The following is a 23,702-nucleotide window of genomic DNA, read 5'->3' on the forward strand; positions in this document are numbered from 1 at the left end:
GATTCATAGCAAGTCTTTTTTAATAGCAAATTCCAAGTAAAGTGTTAATTTATTGAATTCGGCCCACATGAATACATTTTGCGAGGAACAAACTAGGTTTTATTTTAGTATTATAATGTATAATGTATTGACTGGGTTTCTTTACTATCTCCTCTCCTTCCAGTGTCTGAACCTGACTCAGCTCCTCACCTACTACGGCCTGAGTCCTGATTCGCTCATCTCGCCCAGCCAGTTCACCTACCTGTGTCCCGCCCTGCTCTACCAGATAGACAGTCGCGTCTGCATCCGCCATTTCCACCAGATGGACGTGGCTCAGGAAGCCTTGGAGCCCGTCAGTTCTGGTAAGAGCAGAGTATCTTTTCGACCAGTCCATGTTGACTGACAGTTGCCGTTGGTTATTTCTGAAAGTGGTTGGGCTGTACTTAATGTAATTTCTTCTTAAGTGTGAAGCTTTTAAATAAACAAGCAGAAAGAACAGGTTCAAACACAATTAATAGACATGCAAAAAAGGAATCTGCACAGCATTCAAGTGTTAAATTACAACTTAGATTTTTCTGGCACAGCTCTAGAACATTTTTCCTCTTCTCACCAATATTTTGGGCCAAACAGACCCAACCCAACGACCCTTATTTTCTCAATGGATCAATTAAAAGTATGTTTATATACCCATCAGTACTGAAATCACAATTGGATATCTCATCCCAATAATACAGTGAATTTGCTCCAAAATGAAAGAAAAAGCAAATTTTTTCAATAATGAAATGAAACTCTGAAAGGTGAGATGATTGAAACAATAAACAAGATAGTATTCTATTAAAATAATGGATAAGTGAACAGAACAACTATTGATAGATTAACATTTATTGCAATAATAATTTGGTCTATGAGAGTGAACATAGTCAGCTGTAAATCCTTATCTGCTGTGCGCAGGAAACCACAGAGACATCACATAATAATCCATTAGGTTTCTTATGTGATGCTATCAGGAGGAATAACCTGGAGCTACTCTCTCTGGGGGAGGGGCAGACCTGCATAATAGAATGTTTATTTAAATAATCACGCTGTATTTGATCGTGATAACATTTGAGGTTGGCAAGGGATTCCTCTGAGAATCTCCACTCTTTTTTCCTTTTCGGCACAATGATAGGGCAGTGTTTTCTCAGTTTCTGCTATGTAGAGCAGATGATCAGAGTGAACACTCACTCAAGCGTAACCTGAACACTGACATTAGTTGAGGAAAAACAAACAGGATATTGAAGGTAATTTTAGAGCTCACAAACCCAATGAGTAGGCTGACTAATCTCTAGCTTCTTGTATTTCTGCAGAACTAACATAATTAGCTTTTAGCAGATAAAGACAGCATAATGTGTAATGGCTTTGATGGTAGGCAGCGTAGTTCGGGAAATGTCGGTTAGAGACTTAGCTCTTGAGTTTTACAATCGCACCAAACTGTTGCACAATCGGGTTATAAAAGTTTGTTGGTAAGAGCCATGCTCTTTGGTCTTGATAACACTTTGCCAAGGCTGAAACCACACCACCACACACTCAGCACAGTCATTTAGACTGTTACAGTTATTTATACAAGGAAAGGTTTCTCAAAACCAATATGCATTTCTGTTGAAAGCATGCTTCTTGTTTATTTATACACTTCTGGACACTGCAGTTAAATGCATGTGTAGGCATGGATTGCTGGAAAACACCTGCATGATTTGGTGTTTTTGAGGGAGTTAATGTGCTAGTTACTGTTTCAACCATATAATGAGATGTTTGCTATTTTAAGGTGTTACTGGATGCAGCCACTATTTAGCATAATAATGACTTGATTCATTCTTTCAGTTAATCACAAGTCCCACATGAGCACATGCATGAGTAATGGCTAGCAGCAGGTTCGATAGACACTGAATATATTAACCCTGGTGCCAAACTTTTAAAAATAGTTACTTTAATGTTCTAATGGGAGTGTCTTTGAAAGATATGAGCTACACAAATATAATATATTTATATAATGTTCCACTTTCACAGAGTAAAGTATTTTAAACTGCTTAAAGGTCCTATTTCATGGTCATTTCTACTGATCATAATTCCATTGTTGAGGTGTACTAAAATAGAAAAATACTGTGCAATTTTCCAAACTCACATTGGTTTCTCATACAGCCTCTCTGTATAGTATGTGTATTCACTCTCTGTCCTAAATGGCTTGTTGGAGCACCTGCCCCCCCCCCCCTTCATGTGAGCCCAGTGTGCTCTGATTGGTCAAGTGAAGTGCAGCTGCTCGCACGTAGTAGCCCGAAAAACGTTTACCCATTTAAACAGTCGAGGTAGATACCTTGTTTGTTTTAAACATCATAAATACACAAACAACAATGAATACTTACAGCCTGTGTACCCGAATCTCCCGCTGGTCCAAACAAAGTAGGAACAGCATCGTTCTTCAGTGCCCTACGCTGTACATATCCGGCATGAATCGCTGAAAGGTTTGGGAAGCTTTGTTTCGTGAAAGGCTGGCGGAGGGTGCGGCCATATTCCTGGGCGTGGCTACTGGGTATCCCCACGTAGCGATACCCAGGAAGAAAATGAGAAATCTCCAACGAGGCGTTTTGGGGAGGTATTTTCTGTGTTAGAGTTTTACTCCCTACAGGGTGTACTCTGACGGTTTTTGACTCTGCAGACCGTTTACATGCATAAAAACCTTCATAACACACAAGGGGACGGGTAATAACCGGAAAAGCATGACATGGGACCTTTAAGTTTAAACAATAGGCTAAAATAATATATGTTTTTTTATTTAAACCTATTAATTGCCAGTTTGTTTATTTAACGCCACTGTTGTGGTTTTTTTCATGAAAAATACTCAAAAGTGTAATTATTTTTGGTTACCTGAACGCTAAGGGAACTTTAATAAACTTTACTACCAAATATCCAATGATCTTTAGGATTTAACCCTTTAAATGCGACCGTGTTTTTTCAGTACCAGAGTTGAAACGTGGGCTGGAAACCTTGAAAAACATGTATTTGCGCCGAACATGGGTAAAAAGACTCAAATGCTCTAAATTGAAAGGCTGATATAACAGAATGCATTAGTTTATGCTCTCGGATCCAAAGATGTGGTTTCATAACGGACATTTTAGGTTTCTGTACTTTGTATAAGCAGTTTATCAAAGACTAATTATAAGAGCATAGGTTCAACTCGCAAAATATAAAAGAAAAAAACGAATACCTTTTCCCAAATGTATGCCACATGCATTAACACAGCACAATATTATCGTACAAAATAAAGAGCCAAAAAAGAGAGCAGTTGGAAAAAAAACCAGCCTGCCATGTGTGTCTCGGGCCATATTCCCCAGGGAGAAAGTTAATATTTGAATGAATAGGCGGCCACATTTTGGCATATCACATGCAGCTGTTGATAGAGTACATTATGTAATAAAAACTTGCCTAACTGCAGCAATCTGTTAAGGGTGCTTTGTGTGCCCTTGTTATTTAGTAAGAATAGTTGTCATGACAGCACATTAGTGGCCTTAATATGTGTATTAAACCACCAAAAAAACGTATTTGAGGAACCATCTCACTTCTGTTTAAAAAAGGAATCTTCCTTGCGTTGATTATTTGTTTTTAGTTTCCAAATCCCTCGATTAATACAATTCTGAAAACAGAGGAAGAGGTTGAAAGATCAGCTGTTAAAGATGTAGGTCGCTTTGAAGCCCCGCTCTCTCTGGGAGTGTTTCCCACTTTATGAGAATTCAAATGATAAAATCAAAGCGTTTTAAAGTTAATGAGTTACAGGCTGTGAAATAAAGGTCATATAGCCATACAAACTGGCACAAATCAAACAAGGAATCAAGATGTATGCAAAAATAAAAATTAACCCATAGCTGCTTAAACAAATTATTTAAATGTGTATTACATTTGTAGGAATATATCCAGCCACCTGGAATGAAAATGCATTATATGATAATCAATCTGTCCACACTGCATTTCCACCTTTTTGTTCCTATGTTCTTTATTATAATTGGATTTTAGTTTTCACTTACATTATGCAAAATAGTTTGGGAGCTGTGACTGTAAACAACACGGCAGGTCTAGGGGGTCACGAGATGTTCTGCACAACCACGATTTTTTTTTTTAATGAGAGGTCCAAAGTCCCACTTTTATGACCAAAACTATTTGAGCTGCTAAAGTTTCTGTGAACACTTCAGGTCTGAAAAGTTCAACCATGGGATTGGAGGAATTCCCAAACACTTCACCCTTTTTAAATCTTTAATAATTACACACACTTCCCCATCACGCGCACTGGAAACAGTCATAAAGATGGTAATGACGAGGAGGAACGCAGCGGGAACGAGTCAAAAGGGCAAGCACGGCTCCTCATTAGTGGAAAACCACCGCCACTAGATTGTCTGCTATTGTGCACCGAGTCGACCACAGGCTTCGCCACGCGTCGTGGACCATCTCTCCTTTACCTCCCGCCGCCATCCATGGGGGAGATGGGGAAATGTTGCAGTCGGCTTCTCTCAGGTCCCCACTCCCCTCTTTTTTTCTTCTTTTTTTTTTTCGTGTGCTGTGCCAATTAGGAGAGCCTAAGCGACACCCTGGGCCATTTTTCTGAGCCACAGCTCACAGGGGATGCGTAATTGGAGAGAAGACACAGACCGGTGGGTCTCCTTCGCCTCTCTTCTGTTCCCTTATCGTCCAACTCTCCCCACCAGCACACCTCCACGGCTCCACACAAAAGCACAACCGCATAAAGTTAATGAGAGGGAGAAGTAGATGAGCTGTGTGAGTGTGAAGGACCCGCAGTGATGTACTGCTGCCTGATGTTCAGACACCTCTCAGGGCTGCAAGGTGTTCCGCTCCAAGAGACAAATAAGAAAGCAGTCGACCGTGCCATATTTGACTTCTGTATCGAAGAGAAAGCGAGGGTTATTAAAGACATTTTCATATATGATGAGGAAATAACCTTCGCTTGTCCAGTTTGTACTTACTAATGACAAGGTTCTCCCCAAAATACTATCCAGGGATAACCGGTGTGGTCCAGCTTTTCCGGGAAAATTGTACTCGTGAAAAGTCCAGCTAATTTCAATCCCTCCGGACATAACATTCAGTGAAAATAATTCCCGATATCATCGATGTCACAAGCAATGAGATGCCATGGCTGTTAGGACAGTGCTCCGGCTATGGAAGCTCAAATGTATCAATGCAGAGTCACAACCTGAAAAACGTTTTCACCATTGTTTCAAGCTAAATCTATCCCAAGAGGCCAACTGGACGAGGGATTTTTCATCCTAGTCTTCATTGGGCCAACAGAAAGAGGATTCTCTTTGCTGAACAAAATAAAAAAACAGCACTTGATTTTAAGTCGACGGTTCTCTATATAGCCATCATATCAACCGTTTTTTTAAATAATGTTAAATTATATACACAGAAATAATTTGACCGGTAGTTTTGCACTTCATCCGCAACACTGCTCTATATAGAAGGGAACCAATTAAAATAATGGTATAACCATAAAATATGCTGTGACCATTCTACCTCCTAACAATAAGGACTATGGGTAATTTTAAAGAGACACTCCAACCTCAAATATTATTGGGAACTCGGATTCTGGATCAACATTTTACTCATTCTTACAAATATATATCAAGGAAGGTGTTGTCTTTTTATTACATATACCATACATATAGTGACTGTCTGTGCTCAGAACAACACAAGACTTCCTGTATGTATTAGTTATGTATAAGATCAAAAATGCTTTAAAATACAAATAGATATGGCCAACCTTAATAAATGTCAGACATTAATGCAAATATAATTTACATAAATACAACCCCATCTTGGATATCTAATTGAAATGCTTTGTGCATGTTAACAGTACTTTAAAATGACATTTTTATGCATTTATTTGCATATTGTCAAAACAAATGTGTGCAGTATTTACATGTTTGTGCCGAGGTCCTGCCCAGTACTGAAAATGCAAAAGAATAAAACTTGAGAGAGCTGTCAGTGCCTTATGCTAAGACTAAACAGCCCACAGTCCTGAAATAATACATTGCTCAGTTTTGACCTCTCCACTGACACACGATTCTAATAAAGTCTTAAAAGTTTCAAAAATGCAAGTAAATGCTTGAATATAATCCTTGAAAAAAAACGCTTATATGGGGTTTGATCTACACAATCACTCATGTGACCATCATCACATGTATTATTGCCTTTTTAGGGAATATTTAATAAAAAAAAAATCCTTTTTGAATGGGAGAAATTGAAGAAATAAGTTTTTCATATGTGTATTTAACCTTTAAAAGGACAACAATTACCAAAGAATTCTAATTCTAAATACATTTTGAATACTGTGCACCTTTTTTCCTCTGCTTTTGATGCACAGCTTGTTTTCTACCAAGACATTGTGCTCAAGGCCGTATTTGTTGCCGTCAAGCCAATTACAGCAATCTAACCTTAGTAAATGACTAACTTTCAGACTATTGCTCCAGTTTGCTGTCCTGAAAGGCCTCACTGAATGAAATGGTCTGTAAGATGTGCATTATATGCTCCCTGTGTTCCAGTCAATACTCGTCCTATAGCTGAACGTCTGCAGTCAGGGACCCATCGGCTTTGGCGTGACATTGAATTTCATACGACATTAAACATTTTGTCCTCTGTGACGAAGGAATCGAGAAGTTTTCTCTCTCTGACAGACGGACTGACAGTTTAAATGATAGTGTACCTTTCCCATTTGTTCTCTCTCTCTCTTGCGGCCTTGAATATAACAAATGAGGAGAGTGGAATTCTGCTGCAATGTCACTTTACGTTTCTGGCTTCAGGCATCATGTGTCATCACAAGGACACAGGGATTGAGATTCTCTGGAGGATGCTTTCCTTCACACGGGAACAGGAGGGGTAGAACGATATCTTACGCCAGCAGTTAAATGAGGCTGATGCTGTGGCTGAGTTCTTTTTATGGACTTTCACAATAAAATGCATTTGCAAAACATAGGGTGTGGCCGTGCTTGTTACTCATGCTCTGAAGAGTGAATATACCTGTCTTACATCCGTCTCCCTGTCTCTCCGCAGTGTGGGTGTGGCTGTGGGGGTTCGTCTCCATCACCATCATCAGCCTGCTGTCTCTGCTGGGCGTGGTGCTTGTTCCCATCCTCAAACAGTCCTGCTTCAAGTTCCTGCTCACCTTCCTGGTGGCGCTGGCCGTGGGAACACTGAGTGGAGACGCTCTGCTCCACCTGCTGCCTCACGTGAGTTCAGACGGACAGAACACCCTGTGTTCAAAGGGTTAAATCACTTGTAGGGCAGCAGCAGTAGCTTTTTAGTTTATGAGATTGGTGCTTTAACCTTCTCAGCACGTTAAGGGGCAAACCCACAGTGACAGGTGATTCAAATACATTTAGAATAACTATTTTAAGTTTACTTGATTATCATTTATGCTCAGAGTAAACAGATGAATAGAAGCCTTATCAACATGAATACAAATTTGTTTTAAAAAAAAAAAAAAAGGTTAAAATTCACGTGTACATCTGCGTTTCTGTTAGCCGATAATTACCGGTTTTCAGCTGGTAAAATGTATTAAAAACCGGTAAATTCAAAATGTCCGGTAATAATTAGGGATTGCTCCGATCGATTAGCCGATATTCACTCTTAATGGTTTGGTCGGTGCTCTCTATAAAGGCCAATCAGTAGAGCTGGATCTGATCGATATGGACATAAACGCGAGTGAAGTGTAACCGGACCCGAGAGAGAGATCGGATCAGCTGCATGATCCCCTGATGCTCCGCCCACTGTTTAGTGAGCTGCATGAGAAACTGACGGGCTGTCAGGAGGGAGAGGGTAAAAGAGAGGATCTGTTTCTCCCGTGTTATTATCCAAAGTCAATGTAAACTTTTGAATAATGTACTTCCTCTAGTACAAGTAGTTTCTTTGAATGTAATAATTATGTTGTTTGTTGTTTGTGGAATCATTTATTGAAAAATGTATCTGAACTTTTCGATCTGTTACGATTATAAACTGAAGCAATATAAAAATGACTCCCATTAACTGAGTTTCAAACATCAGCATATCCGGTCCTAGTCCGGTAATTACCTGCGAACGGAAACTCTGCTACACAATTCTTATTTTTATTATTGAAACAGAACCGGTAAGCTTCAAATTTGTCCGTTAACATTAATTCTTTCCGGACATTTGGCCGGCGAGAAAAAAATCCTAGTGGAAACCCTGGTGTACATGATTTTACAACATGAAATACATGTTATCTGTACACAAACATGCACCAATCCATGTATACCCATACTAACACTAAGAAGACATCCAAACACTTATGTACAACCATACATGCATTAAAAAAGGCCATCAAACTCCCGAAAACACTAAAAAGGTAAAACCGGATTTCTATTTTTAACAAAAATATATATATATTTTTTTAAAAAGGATTCTTAAAATCAAAAAATCAAAAGAAGGAATTGGTATATAAAAGCTTATTTTTTAGCAAAGTGTGATAAATCAAAGCTGACAAAATGCCTTGTCATGCACTAAATCAGCCAATCACAGGCCAGCTGAGATGACATGTCATGGCTCGCCACAGCTTCCTGCATGTCATAATTAAAATATCAGATTTGCTGTTTGATATATTATTAACACACATTTAATGACTTTAATGTGATTATATTAACCTCATAGCCAGGTCACACTTGAAGAAGAGATTTGCTTCCTCGAAAGACTTTTATCTGGTTAAATAAAGGATGTATATTCATCAGGCAAGGGATAGGCATGTTAATCAGGCAAGAAATAGGCACGTTAATCAAACAGCAGGAAAGCTAAAAGTAAAGTGTTTGTGTTTCTTAAATGGCAGGTTTATATATTTAGTTATACTTCTCTTTCATTGTCTTTACACTTACCGGAATTATTCCTATTTTAAGTTGAATGTGCAAACATTACATGTATTTCTTCTGAATCATGTCATAAACCTTTGTGTCGTATGGCGTGAAGGGGGTAAAATAGATTTTTCCTCCTAAATTCGAAGAATTCTAGCTTATGGTAATTCCAGACTGACTTAGAAGAGCTGCCTCACCCACACTGCTCATTCAGTTGTTCCTCTCAACATCAGAAATGTGTGAAATCTATGTTCTGATCAAGTCTTCACGTCCACAGTCTCAGGGGCAGCACGACCACGGCGAGCCCAAGTCGACCGACGAAAGAGATTATCTGAATGACTTTGATGGAGTATGGAAGGGTCTCACGGCGCTGGCCGGCATCTACTTCCTCTTCATCGTGGAACACTGCATCGGCATGTTTCAGCACTACAAAGACCACAAGGTGAGAGACACTTCATTCTCACAAGCTGCTTCCGTCTTTGAGTATGGTAAGAGTGTTGCATTTCTGCAGATAGATTCTAAACTTGGCTCTGCTCGCAGGGCACGAAGAAGGCTAATGAGGAGGGCACCATCGGCAGGAAGTTGTCAGATCACAAATTAAATCGTCGCTCTGATGCAGAGTGGCTGCACCTGAAGCCTCTCAGTGAAGGTAAGAAGTGTTTGGTCAGAAAGATTGGTTTTTGGGCCACTAACAGAGGCCAGCACAGGTCGAGTTATGAAAAGCCACACCCCCCAGCACCAGGCTTTCACGGTAAGAAAATGAAAACTGTCTGCTGATTTTGTTGATAAAATATAATGATTACGATGTTAAAGACACTGCTCAAACATTTTCATTCCTGATTAATCCCAAAAAATGTAGTTCTTCCCTGCAGCTTGCCCACATTTTGTTCCTTTTTTACTTGTACCCATACCCGTGCATTTCTATCCAACATATTCTATAAGTGGATGATGGGCCAATGTATCAAAGGGTAAACGCTTCCTGTTTCCTAAATAGGTGTAATCTAATGTACTTATATTTTACTATGCTATCGTGGGATAACTCATGTTTAGCATTACAAAAATGAGTTAGCTGAGCCTTTGGTAATGCTAAGTGATGTTAGATTGACATTTTGACACCGTTTGACTTACGTTAGCGTTTTGCAAGATCTCACAAAGGTGTTGAGACACAAATCAGACCTCAAGAAAGTTAATTCCTTCTAATTATTCTGTCGGAAAAATGCCATTTGTGTCAAAATGTTCCAAAGATATGTGGGAAAATAGGTCCAATATTTACTTTGGTGACTACAGGGAGATATAATCAGTCATTATCTGCGTTCACGCTTAATTCTTCCATTTGAGTTAATAGACTAACACTTACAGCTAGTCGCTTTAAAAGGCACAGCCACTTGACACAGATACATCAAATTGACTCAGTCAGCATTCTTTTCTCAAACATTAATATTAATGTATATTTTAACCTATTACACCACTTATTTACAGTGTACCCGACCTGATTCATTAATCTGGCCCACAAGTCTTTTTCTGTGTGGCCATCACTGTAACATCTCCTCTCCCCTCCAGACCCTGAAGGCACCGCCGTCTCCTGTGACAACGGTCACAACGACACTCAGCTCTCAGAGCTCCAGACGCCGGACTCGCCCACCAACAAAACCCCGTTAGCACCCAAGGTATCCAGCGAGGAGCACCCGCCCCCCAACAAGGAGAACGGAGGCAAGGCCAAGAAGCACGGACACTCGCACGGCCACGGGCACTCCCACGGGGGGAACTGCCACTCGGACCAGGAGATGAAGGACGCCGGGATCGCCAGCATCGCCTGGATGGTCATCATGGGCGACGGCATGCATAACTTCAGTGACGGTCTGGCTATAGGTGAGAACTTCTGCCCCTGTGTTTCATCTGCAGGGTCCACTTCAAAGTTTAAATGTATTTACTGGAATTCCCTTAAAGCTGTCAGTCACATTCTGTTTCCCCCTCATGATTTCTGACATCACAGCAGCATCATGAAATACCGTTCTCCCCTCAGCAATGAGAAATGGTAAATTGATTCTCTAGGTACTGGTTTAACTTCTGTTAACTCGCTAAAAACAATTCTGCCTCCCTAATTACTGTATAGATGTGGAACGATATGAACATGTTATGGCTCCATTATTTTGCCTGAAATAATTGCGATTCACAATGTTATCCCAATGTTTATCAAAATAAGCTTGAAACTGGAATTGCTTATATTGCATCAGAGGTATGACTGCAATTAGTTTTATGTGGAAAAAAATAAATAAATAAGGATATTATAAATCATAAAGTCCCCCAGCTTAAATTAAGGAAAAAATAAATATATAGAAAAAGGCTCCCTTACATGATGATTCCTATATTTTAAAATCAGCCTTTTTCATTATCTTTTTTACCATTTCATAGAGCTAGACAGCTTTTTTTAAGTCACTCATGCGATATTTAGGTTTATCCCGTGAATTGAAATCACTCCAATTAACTCACTGTGAGATCAAATCTGTCGCACCCTTCTTATCGTACCATGACAACAACAAAAAGAGTGTCTATTTATAAAATAAATTGCTTGAAAATGTAAATATCTTGAGGAATGTTTCATTTGTTAAATATGTAAAAAAATTGAAGTGTAAAACACTTTTGTTTTCATGGCGGGTTCAGTGCTGTACTTATTTGGCTGAAGCTTCACATTTAGTGAACAGACATGCGAGCAGTATCCATCTTCTCAACTTTCAGCAGAAAAACTCAAACCTGATTTCCCCCCGTCTAACATTCCCTGATCTTTTTGTGTGTGCAGGCGCAGCATTCAGTGCAAACTTGACGGGAGGCATCAGCACATCAGTGGCTGTTTTCTGCCACGAATTACCTCATGAACTCGGTAAGTAGCGTGAAACAAGAGAAAGTGTCCAAAATAATTACACGCTAGACACTGCACCCTTCACTTATCCAACAAGTAGAACAAAAGAAGTTAGCTCACATAATGAAACCCAGCGTAGAAATTGCTGCATCATGCAAAACGTGTCTTTTCTCACTTTGCCTGAAACTTTAACCTGGAGTGTCACGCCTTTCGGTCCTGGAAACTCAAATATCATCCCTCTTCTTGCGTTAATTTCACCCCCGATCAGTGTCTGTCGGTGAGGATGAAACAACGAGCCTGGCTCAATACGGTCAGGCTCAAACACTGTACAGCAGCCGGGCCTTCATCTGCATTCAGATCTCTCCGAGGAACCATTCGATTCACTTTGACTCAGCAACATTGAACTTTAGGCTTCGGAGTGGTGCTTTTTTTAAAGCTTTTTTGTTGATTGTGTTGAGAGTGCTGTGAAACAGACAGGCACCGGGGGCCCTTCACAGCCGATCAGTACTAATGATACGTCTCATGGTGTTGCAGTGTCCACTCCTCGTTTGTTTGCCTGATGAATAGAGCAGTGTCAATTACAGCAAAGTGTGAAGCGGAGGATAACTATCCTGTGTTTGTCTGCCTGCTCCCCCCCGTGTTTACTTACTAGCCGCGTCCTGTTAGACTGTTGTGATGGTCAGGGGAGAAAAGAGGAACATGTTAAAAGTGTTTTGATGCAGGTGAAACAAGTTAAACTATCGCCGGCTTTAAGAGGAGACACTACAGGTGAATAGAATAGAAATACATATCACCATAACAATTCCCCCGCTGATTACTTTCACAGAGACAAGTTTCATTTGCATTTTACATTTTTGGGATGAAATGTTCAAGTATGCAAATAAGGCATTATCTTATTATGTGTGCTAATTTGCATTTCAGAACAGAAATGTGAACTTGGATAATTTCTTGTTTAATGTCAGGTTTTAACAAAGGGGAATACAAGTTTTTCACAGTCGTTAAAATGAAAACTATTTTTGGCATGTCACTAGGAATAAAATACTTTATAAATCCGGCTATGAGTAATATTAGAACAAACCCCTCGGTAATAACTTTCCGATTATAGAAAGTATGCATCTCTGCATATCAGATTTTTACATCTTTTTTATAAACTAAGAAACAGGATGCCTTTAAGGATAAGTATTGTAACATTTGTCACGTTCTCAAGCCACTTCAGGTTTTTAAATTACCTTAAGTGTCACTATAAATATTTCCCAGCTAAGATAACTTTATGTTGTATTACATTTGTAATCTAATGCAGATAGTTAGGGAAAATCTACATTCATAAAAAGACAAAGTTAGTCAAATAAACAACTTCTTGTGTATTTTGGATGTTTCCTTCACTTCAGAAAGAAAAGACATGAAATAGAAGTGAAATAGCATACACATCAAATTGACCCATCCATGAATAAAAAAGAGATGTTTTCCTGTAGCTTCTGACTTGAATCTGTGACGTGAAGCATTTAGCTGTTTTTAGTGCCAGAAAATCTGCAGTCGTCTGCTTCAGGATAGAGGAGCTCTGATTCCGCTCCAACACATTTGTCTCTATTTTGACTCGCCGTGCTGCAGTTTCCAGATGGTCGAGTGCCGCTCAAGTCCCGTCTCAAGCGGCATGTGAATATTTTCGAGATCAGTCTCCTTTCGTATTATTTCACATTTCCTGTTGATTCACTTCCCCGCTCTTTAGCAGCACTCTGCCTCCGCCCCGTAGGGCCCCTCGTCAGACAAACCCAGCGGTTTGACAAGTGCACTTCTCGGCTCCTCCTGAACACGAGAGCCGTCCCCCGCCTGGCAGCTGGATGGCAAAGATGATGATTATGAAGCTTCTTTAACCACCCGGAGCGAGGCTAATTGGCAGTGATGGGTGTGTTAATTGCGGTAGACGAGGTGGCAGCAGGCGTGCCTGACCGTCAAACAGATTTGGAAGCAGGGAGGCAGGAAACGGAGTAACAAGAAGAGGCCTCTCTTTAACTTCTCCCCCTCTTTTTTCTATGGGTTTGATTGATGGATGCGAGCAGAGTGGTAATATATTCATTGAGGTAATTAGCCAGGAAAAGAGGCCGCTTGTTACACGGCACTGGAAATGTAGGCCACCCCCTTCTCAGTATTCATCTCCCTCTCAAAAAAATCCAGGGCGTTTCCGCTGAGACTTGGGCCTTGTCCCGCATTCGGCCATGATTGAAGAGGGAAGAGAGGCTACGTCGTGTATGTGTAATTTTAAGACGACGGGAGTTAAGGACATTTGTCTTGGAAAGAGCCGCCCCTGGTTTGTTTTAGACCTGCAGGAAGATAGATAGTGGAGGCAAATGTACGGGGGAACTGCTCTAAGCGACTTCAAATAATCACAAAAGACAGTAGTAGAGAGTAAAGAGGCATGACAAGTGCCAAGTGTTACCCAGGTCCCCCTCCACAAAAACGAGCTCCCTGTTGATAACAGCACAGCAGAAAGTCGACACGTCTTCTTCTGCACACTGAAATCCACCTGTTACGACTGCACCATGGCCAATACAAAATGTTTTAATTTCTACTGTACTTAGCAGGATTCGGCTTATTTGAACTCAATTCAGTATCACTTATTTATTGCTAATGTAATGCCAGGATTGTATATTTTTTAAAATGTGTTTCTTCATGGTTGAATTCTCTAACCGAAGCTTCTTTTGATCAAAGGTCAGCTAAAGGTACTGTAATGTAATAAAAGTTATTCACCGAGGGGTTCATACGCACAAACCACGAAAGACTCTTCTCACAACTTTAGATTTTTGAGTTGTTGCATGTTGGGATACGGAAGCGCGGGGTTTGCTTTACTGGTGTTTAACTGAGTGTGTGTCTTCTGACTGACAGGTGACTTTGCGGTACTGCTGAAAGCGGGGATGTCAGTGAAGCAGGCCATCTTCTACAACCTGCTGTCTGCCCTCATGGCCTATGTGGGCATGATCATCGGCACGGCCGTGGGACAGTACACACACAACGTCACCAGCTGGATCTTTGCCGTCACCGCGGGCATGTTCCTGTATGTGGCGCTGGTGGATATGGTGAGTTGAAAATAGTCCTGCTTTACTTTCATTTACATTCTTCTATCTGCCTATTGTTGTGCATTGTCCCTTTCTGATCCTGATTCTGTCTCCCTACAGCTGCCAGAAATGCTCCACGGGGACAGCGAGGACCACAAGCGCTGCCAGCTGGGTCACTTTGTCCTGCAGAACCTCGGCATGCTGACCGGGTTCGGCATCATGCTGCTCATCGCCATCTTCGAAGACCGCATCGTTTTCAATTTTGGCTTTTAGTCTAAGAGCTAGTGGGGAGGGTAGCTGGGAAGTGAGAGCTGGGTGTATCAATATTGTTCTCCATGGCCTTAACATGCTTTGTTTGCGATGTAACGGCCCAGTGTTGCATGCAGTGTGGGTCTCGTTCACGGCCAGTGCCTCCATTCCAAACATGCAGCGGTAGCTTATGCATATCTCATGACTCTGCCAGTGATGTTTACACTCTGCTCCTCCATTACCTCTCCTCTGTCGGCTCCAATCTGTTTGCTCCCCGAGAGGAAAAAAAAAAAAAAAAAGGCCCAATGAAAGAAGAGCGACCGGAGAAGGCCTCCTTCGCTCCAAACCAGTGACCTCCATCTAAAAATGAGCTGTTGGTGGCGCGGGAAAAGCGCGTACCCGCAGAGAGGCAGCTGTCACGGCCCAGCAGCCCATCGCCTATGCACCGTCACCTGTTGTTAGTGCTTTGTTGTCTCTCATCCACCCTGTGCTGTGTCCCATCATCCATGCCTCCTACATCTGCGGTGCGTGTTCCACCCGCCATCCATCATCAGCTTGTGATGTCATCACGCTGTGTGTCATACATCTCTCAAGCCCTGGCCACTGGAGCAGCGACAGTGACGGAGGTTAGCTTGCGTCTACACCTGGAAGAAAACTTTTTAGAGTTGCAATAATTAGACGACTAGGTGTTTAAAACTAAGTCATGCCTTTTTGATATTCGGTTGATCGTTTCAAGTCATTTTTAATGGACAAATGTCAGAAAATGCCGTTTGCCTCTTTAATATAGAGGTTTCTCAGTTTCATATACTTAAGTCACAATCTTTCTGTTTTGGATTGATAAGACAAGACGTTAACTCTGACTTTTAGACGCTGGGATAGATATTTTTTATAGTTTTCTGACATTTTATTGACCGAGCGATTAATCGATTAGCCTAGAAAATAAGATTGAAAATAATCATTTTTTGCAGCCCTTAACCCTTTGGCTTATGTTGCTTTATAGTCAAAATGTGTTGAGGCCTAAAAGCTACAGTGTCAAAAACGAAACGCGTTCCCCCGACTTTACGCGGCAGATCTTCCGAATGGCTCAGTGTTAGTTTTCCTAACTTTTTTTTCCCATTTATGTTTTATTGTCAATTAGATTTTTTTGGGATCATTAAAACGTTTGTAGTTCATAGTGTTTGCTAACACAGCTGCCAATGCCTTTACAAACTAGCATTTAAGACTTTTGGTTAGAAAGTAGAATATCTGACTTTTTGAAGGGTTTGACAATCTATAGTCAGAGATGTATCCTCGTTACATTTTTTATCTTTCTTTATAAGAATTGGCAGTTTCAAAATGTAAATTCTAATAAAAGCTAGCTCTTCCTCTCTTCACCTAAAGGTGTTGTAGTTAGCTAGATTTATTTAGGTTGCCTCTATGAGTTCCTAAAGGGTGCTTCGTTCAATCGGACCACCTGGCAGTGGACCTTTATTTACAGTAGGTAGGTTGAAATGTCACACCAATGCAGATGGTTTTTATGTACTGTAAACACATGAAGTCTTTATAACATCCGTAGCAAGAAAGCACATTTTTGTTGCTGCTAAATAATAGTTTTGAAGGTACAAGGAATCAATTCCTGACAATCTACAACAGACCAATCAAAAGAGGAAAAATTTACCTTGTGTCAGCTTCCCAAACCATTGATACAGATAACATGTTTTTGTTATCAGCATTCCTCGCGTTTGTACCCCAGGGTGTATGTTATAGTCACTCATGACTCATGACTGTGCCAAACCTGACCCGAGTGTGGTTTTTCAGTGGCTGGTGCTTGACACCCCTCCCCCTACATTCCATTGGCTGTCCCACAGCTAACATGCTAAGCTAGCTCGCCTAGCTTCAGTTGCTGGATCACACAGATTCTGTGTGTGTTTTCATTTATCCTGTCACTGTGTGACATCCATCATCGTATGTGTCAACTGGCTGTAAATCATTGTTGGTCACATCGAACCCGTGTTATCGATCCGACTGAACCATGCATGAAGCATGAGAGAAACGGTACAGACATTGTGTTGAGTGTAAATTTGTTTTCATTATTTTCTACTTCAAAGTTAAACTATTGACAACCTTTGTTACTTTTTAAATGAACTGTGTCTGATGTTCATTTGGAACTCTTTGGGGCGTAGTGTTATAGGCCTGAGATAATCTAATTTATCTACACTTCTGTTTACAGTAATTTTAATATTTCCAACTACTCTTACACCATGTTCTGCATTAAAATAAGATTATTTGAATTTTTTCAGTTTCCTACGATAAACATTTTTGTATTTTTTTAAAGACTAAGTGTACTTTTTATTTCCATTATTTCTCTACGAGGTCTTCAATTTCTTGTGTAATTAAATGGTACTGACAAGGGTGTGATAAGGGTCCATGACACTTAACACACTATGCCCCAAAGAAGTTTCTCCTGTACTCATCGAACAAAGAATTGTCTGTAAAATGAAGGTCCATGATTTGTTCTCACTTTTGCTTTGTTGTATGTAGGCTATGTCTGTTCAGTAAGCTGGATATAAAATGCAAAGTGTGACATCCTTACTGTTCGCCTTGTCTGTGCATTCTCCACTGTACGAAAGAAAAATAAACCTTGAAAAGGTCTCTAACGCTTCTGGCATAATGTTACAGAGACAGCTGTTATGTAGCTGCAAAACCACGACAGCTTAACACATCTATCAGCATCTTTTCTGCCAGGCTCATTCTTTAATAAACATGCATGCTCAGGAAACTATGCATACATATATTGTCTAAGTTGTCTAAAACGAAGAGCATCATGTTGAAATATTTGTTTTATAATGGCTGCATTACTGTTGTTTTGTATGTAAATATGCTAACATGCTAAATGCTAGTTTATCAAGATTATCTACAATCAACTGAACCATCGCAACACTTGGTTGCTGTGGCTCAGGAAGTAGATGGTAGGCCTCCAATCAGTAGTGATCCCCAACAAAAAAACGGCATAAATCAAGGACAATGTTGTTTCTTAACAAAAAACGGGTTTCATAGCAAGTACCACAGAATTGGCACGTTACTGTTGGCTAGCTAGAAGACAACACATACTCTTTTTTGTTATCTTGAACGGAGGCATTTGGTAAAGTTATTAATTAAAAATAGCTGATTTTCTGCAGTGAGGATCAATTTAAAAGTATGTCAAAAAGGCCCAGTTGTAATTGATGTTTTGTTTAACATGGTTTTCCTATATAAAAAGAAAAGTCTTCCGTGCACCAAAATCGGTGACAAGCTGATGTTTCAGAACGGGAAGTGAAGTTGGCATCTTTGTCTTGATCATGCTGTTTGTGAGCTTGTTATCTTGTAACCGGACACATTGAATGACATTGGAATGGCTGTGAATTTTTTGGTAGAAATGTACTGAATGTTAAAAACAGCAATCGAGTGACAAACTTTGCACTCATAAGTCAGGATAGTTAAGGTGAGAAATATTATGGTACATAAATATTTTTAAAATATTTTTTATTGGAGTCGATCTTAAGGTTAACTTTGACACTACCTTTTTGTTAATACATTCTCGAACAAGACAATAAAGATAGGAACTAACTGCTTTTGTTTGAGAACAGTACAAACTATACTTGCTGTGTAAAATAGACACTTTTCAATCTTATTTGATGAGCTGTCAGTGCATGTGTGTGAGACAAACTGAGCCTAGGAGTTGAGCTGGCAGAGCAGCGCTACGCCTCGTCGGATCCAGTGTTCAGCCGCCACGTTGGTGTTGAGCGTCATGGCGATGACGTAGTTGGTGGAGTGTCCGGTGGTGGACAGGGTGCCTCGCCGCTCGCTGGTCTTGTAGACGGGCAACACGTAGCACATCCTCTGGGGGATGTCCTGACGTTTGAGGGGCTTCAGCCACATCTGACGGAGAGAGACGATCGAGGAGAGACGGGGGTCAAATGAGGTGACTTTAAAATGTAAGATGTGGCTGCCACATCTACTTCCATTCACAAGTTGAGCACTAAGTCACTGTCCTTTAGGGTCTGGATTACATTAAAAACTTTTGACTGGGGGTGTAATTAAACTGGCAAATGAAATGTTCTATGCCTCTGCTGACGAACAACACATTTAACAATCAGGATTATATAATGATGTAGTGAAGTAAACGTCCTAAAGTATTGTGATTAAGTTTAATTCTTGTAAATGTACTCTCTGACTCTACTACTTTGTAGAAGCCAATATTGTCGTTTTTTTCCTTCACTACATGTATCTGACAGCTTGAGTTACTTTACAGATTGAGCCAATACAAAATATAAATCAAATATTGAATAAATATTGATAGTGTAATTATGAGATACAATATTTAGCAGCAGTATACAAAGTAATTAAAGGGACCCTATTATTTTTCTTTGGGGTTTTCCCTTTGCTGTAGTGTGTTATATACAGTCGAGGAAATAAGTATTTGATCCCTTGCAGATTTTGTAAGTTTGCCCACTTACAAAGAAATTAACAATATATACTTTTAGTGGTAGGTTTATTTTAAAAGTGAAAGTAAGAATATAAAAAAAAATCAGAGAAGACAAGAGGCACAAGGCTGGGAATGAATACAAGACCATCAGAAAGCAGCTTGGTGAGAACGAGACAACTGTTGTTGGTGCGATTATTCGGAAATAGAAGAAACACAACGTGACCATCAATCGCCCTCGGTCTGGGGCTCCACACAACATCTCCCCCTGCGGGGTATTGGTGATCATGAGAAAGGTGAGGGATCAGCCCAGAACTACACAGGAGGAACTTGTTAATGATCTCAAGGCAGCTGGGACCACAGTCACCAATAAAACTAGACACCATAATGGATCAAATCCTGCAGCGCCACAAGGCCCCCTTCCTCAAGAAGAACATGAACGAACCGTCTGAAATTTGACAATGAACATCTGAATAATTCAGGGAAGGCTTGGGAGAAGATTATGTGGTCAGATGAGACCAAAATCCTGATCTTTGGCATCAACTCGACCATCATGTTTGGAGGAAGAGAAATGCTGACTATAACCCCCAGAACACCGTCCTCACCGTCAAGCATGGAGGTGGAAACATTATGCTTTGGGGGTGTTTCTCTGCTAAGGGGACAGGACGACTTCCCTGCATCGAGGAGAGGATGGACGGGGCCATGTACTGTAACATCTTGGCCAATAGCCTCCTTGCCTCAGCCAGGACACTGAAAAGGGTCATGGATGGGTCTTCCAGCAGGACAATAAACCTGAACATATGGCCAAGGCAACAAAGGAGTGACTAAAGAAGAAGCACATTTAGGTGATGGAGGGGCCTAGCCAGTCTCCGGACCTTAATCCCATAGAAAATCTGTGGAGGGAGCTGAAGTTTCCAGAGGCTAAGCATCAGCCTCAAAACCTTCAGGATTTGTGGACCAAAATCCTTCCTGAGATGTTCACAAACCTGGTGACCAACTACAAGAAGCGTCTGACCTGTCTGTCCAACAAGGGTTTCTCCAACAAGTACTAAGACATGGTTTGCAAGGGGATCGAATACTTATTTCCCACAGTTAAATGCAAATCTATTTTTATCTTTTATATAATGCCAATTTCTTTTTGACACTCTTTCTCTCATTAGTAAAAATTAAACTACCATTAAAATGATAGACTGTTAATTTCTTTGTAAGTGGGCAAACTTACAAAATCTGCAAAGGATCAAATACTTATTTCCACCACTGTAGGTTTTTGTGCATGTAAATGGTCTGCAAAGGCTTAAACCCCAAAGTTCATCTACCGCAAAGTCCATAATAGGGCCCCTTTAAATGTAGCTCCACCTTTACCAGCTGTGAAGAGCTGAATGAGCTCAATAATAACAATGCAGTTATTTGATATATATGATTCTGAAATGGGCTAATACGCAAAACAAGTACTTTTAGTTTTGCCAATACTTAGATATTTCTTCAATAAGTTCAATAAATTGGAGCAACTTTTTTTTTTTTACTTTTACTTAAGTACAAAATCGAAGTACTTTTGTTCCCACTAGGGCATGAAACGCAGTAGGAACTTATCTGTATCTATATCTGTTATCCAAACATTATCTTACAAATTGAAACTTTGGGGAAGTAAACTTATAAAACAATAGTATTAGCAAGGAAGAGTTCCCCTTGGGCTATTAAGAAGTCTTGGTTATGCAAAAAGGATAAACTGGGCCACTCATAAAAACATCTTTAAAAACAAAACAAAACCCGAAACAGTTTGTTGAGCCAGAAAAGTCCTCATCTGGTTCCATAACGGGCGCTTCTGTGCAGATTTGCATTTCAAAGCCAGCCTCTGTTGTGCTCTTCCACCCCTCATCATAATAAACACATTTTTAATTAAGTTCCGCTCTTGTCAAAAAACTGATTCTGTTAATAACTTGCCCCGAAATGTCTGAATATTCAAAAAGTTGGTCTTGTGCATTATTCATAATCCCTGAATGCTTTGTGAAGAACAGAGGGGGGATGAAAAAAGAGGGGAACACTTGATCAGCTCTCTGCCACTGGCACTCTGTTCCATCACCCTGCCACTCTGCTTTCATATTCAATATCAAGCTCTGGTAATGAATAAAAGGATGAGAGAGCGAGGCTTCCTGCGGGCACAATGTAAAAAAAACAGAAGTATGGCGTCCAGAGAACAAGGAGCTGCTAACATCCTCCTGGGTAGAGAAACAGCTACAGGATGGAGCTTGTTGTTCCACTTCTCCTCCGAGACTCACAATATTAGTCTCAGATTGTTTTAAAAGCCTGAAAATGATGCCCCATTTTCATAATTTGACACGTGAACAAAAAAAAACGTTTTCGCCCCGAGATATCCACAGGGGCAGATTCAATACACCTCCTCCCCTCAAACTTTGTGTAAGAATGTTATGCAACAAGGATTATTTCTTTTCTTTTGACTGCTTGTCTGTACTTGTTCTCATCGCACACTGCCATGTGATCCTACCTTAAGGCTTCATAGTTGCAGCTGCAGTTTGAACCACAGTTGTATTATTCACCTTCTCCCTACTTTGTTCGTCATTTGTCCTTTTCATTGCGAAAAAAAGAAAAGGCTCAACAGTTGCTGATTATTATTATTAGTAATATTAAAAAGGTAAACCCACACTCAAATAGAAAAACAACTAAAAACTAGACTTTTATATAGTGGCCAAACTGTGCAAATGTGCTACAATGGCCAAAACAATAACATTAGGAGAAAAGCAATGCACTTTCAAAAACGATGCAAATATAAAAACACAAATGTTCGCCAATTTATAATCCTGGGCCGCCAACAAGAGTTCCTGTCCCATCTGTGTGCATCACTTTTTAGTGTCCACGTTTCCGTTGTGTTTTGAGCTTCTTACAGCTTTTCGTTTGTGCAGTGTTTTTGAACATGTCTCTTCAATGGCATGTGTTTTGGCCATTTTGTTTTACTATCAAGCCAACATGGATGAGAAGTGATAAGTTCTAAAGCTCCAGAGCAGCTACAGTACTTCATGTACATGAGTGGTTATTGTCTTATCATTTATATTTAAAAAAATGTCAAAGTAAGCATGTGTCTGTTTTTATTCTGGTTCATTATTCAGGTTTCTTCAGGCATCTAAATAACTCTGGTGTTGTTCCAACTGATGCTTATACAATTGCTTAGCGTTCCAGGAATAAAAGTCTCATTCATCTTTTCCAATATGCAATGAGACTACCAAACGCTGTTGAAGTGAAGTCATGTGACTGTGATGAAGTTCGTTTAACGTCAGCTTTTTACTTCTACCAATTGTATTTAACCTTAAAAAATATAAACGTGGTGTTAATTTGTGGAGATTAAAATGCTAAACATAACATGTAAATACCATATATTTTGGCCTGCCACAGATCATATTTTCTTCTCTTCAGTATTTTCAGAAATCCAATGGAAAAATTAAACTGTTGTTGAGGGAGCCCTTGTGCTAATATTGATGAGATGATTACAGGCTACAGAGTTGTTATGGCAAAACAACAAGAAAAAAAGGACGTTGTCAAACATGAACACAAAGTCAGGTTAAATAAATGAAGTAGTAATAGTATGTGTGAAGATTCTAAAACTCTGCTCTATATCTATATCTCTGTGCTTCTCACTCACCACGGGCATGGGGTCGTGCAGCACTTTGGGGTAGGACTCAGCGAGGAGTCGGGCCTTCCTGTCCCAGCGGGCACCATCCAGAAACAGACCTCTGATGTACACACCTGAGGGTCACACACACAAACACAAAGAGATCATTCAGAGGAACAAGGAAGGTTAGTGTTACTGAGATATTAATATAATCGTCTAGCTCCTAGGAACTTTCCACGACCTCTAGTCATATGGAGGAACCGTGTGACATGTTGGCAAGCAACTGTAAAGCTTTATAATAAGGAAAGAAGCATGTGAGCTCTGCTATTAGTATGGTGGGGAGATACATGTGAGATTAAGAGATAACCAACTGCCTGTATCAGACACTAAAATACACAAACACACCGTTAGATTTGTAGCCTGGCAGTAAAGGATGTGTATGTTTGACTGGGCCTCAGGTGGGGACTGACTATGGACTCTGACTTTGAATCTCTCAGCAGAGCTGGAGGCACAGCCAGGAGCTCATGTAAAAAGACATGAATTACACCAATGCATTCCTTCTGATATATTTTTGGCTTTCATGTATTGTTTTTAGTTGGTCGCATACATACAA

At 40.2% G+C, this 23,702-nt stretch overlaps 2 protein-coding genes across 9 annotated transcripts in view; one reads left to right on the forward strand and one right to left on the reverse strand.

Annotated features, from left to right (window-relative positions):
- slc39a10 (solute carrier family 39 member 10) overlaps positions 1 to 17,657 on the forward strand; it is a 38,729-nt gene extending 21,072 nt beyond the window's left edge. For 5 of the 6 annotated variants that reach the window (XM_079663857.1, XM_079663856.1, XM_079663853.1 and 2 more), the window contains 8 exons: positions 164 to 341; positions 7,066 to 7,241; positions 9,148 to 9,312; positions 9,411 to 9,519; positions 10,431 to 10,739; positions 11,668 to 11,748; positions 14,608 to 14,798; positions 14,898 to 17,657. In XM_079663857.1, coding sequence (XP_079519983.1) covers positions 164 to 341; positions 7,066 to 7,241; positions 9,148 to 9,312; positions 9,411 to 9,519; positions 10,431 to 10,739; positions 11,668 to 11,748; positions 14,608 to 14,798; positions 14,898 to 15,050 — 1,362 coding nt within the window. In that variant the 3' untranslated portion in view covers positions 15,051 to 17,657. The remainder of the gene's footprint in view (positions 1 to 163; positions 342 to 7,065; positions 7,242 to 9,147; positions 9,313 to 9,410; positions 9,520 to 10,430; positions 10,740 to 11,667; positions 11,749 to 14,607; positions 14,799 to 14,897) is intronic. The other variant, XM_079663855.1, reaches the window with a different exon arrangement.
- The window catches only part of dnah7 (dynein, axonemal, heavy chain 7), a 106,583-nt gene continuing 98,878 nt past the window's right edge, over positions 15,998 to 23,702 (reverse strand). For all 3 annotated transcript variants that reach the window (XM_079663851.1, XM_079663852.1, XM_079663850.1), the window contains 2 exons: positions 23,120 to 23,223; positions 15,998 to 18,923 (listed from right to left, as the gene is read on the reverse strand). In XM_079663851.1, coding sequence (XP_079519977.1) covers positions 18,717 to 18,923; positions 23,120 to 23,223 — 311 coding nt within the window. In that variant the 3' untranslated portion in view covers positions 15,998 to 18,716. The remainder of the gene's footprint in view (positions 18,924 to 23,119; positions 23,224 to 23,702) is intronic.

Source organism: Notothenia rossii (genome assembly GCF_949606895.1).
Source record: "Notothenia rossii genome assembly, chromosome: 2".
Lineage (NCBI taxonomy): Eukaryota > Metazoa > Chordata > Actinopteri > Perciformes > Nototheniidae > Notothenia > Notothenia rossii.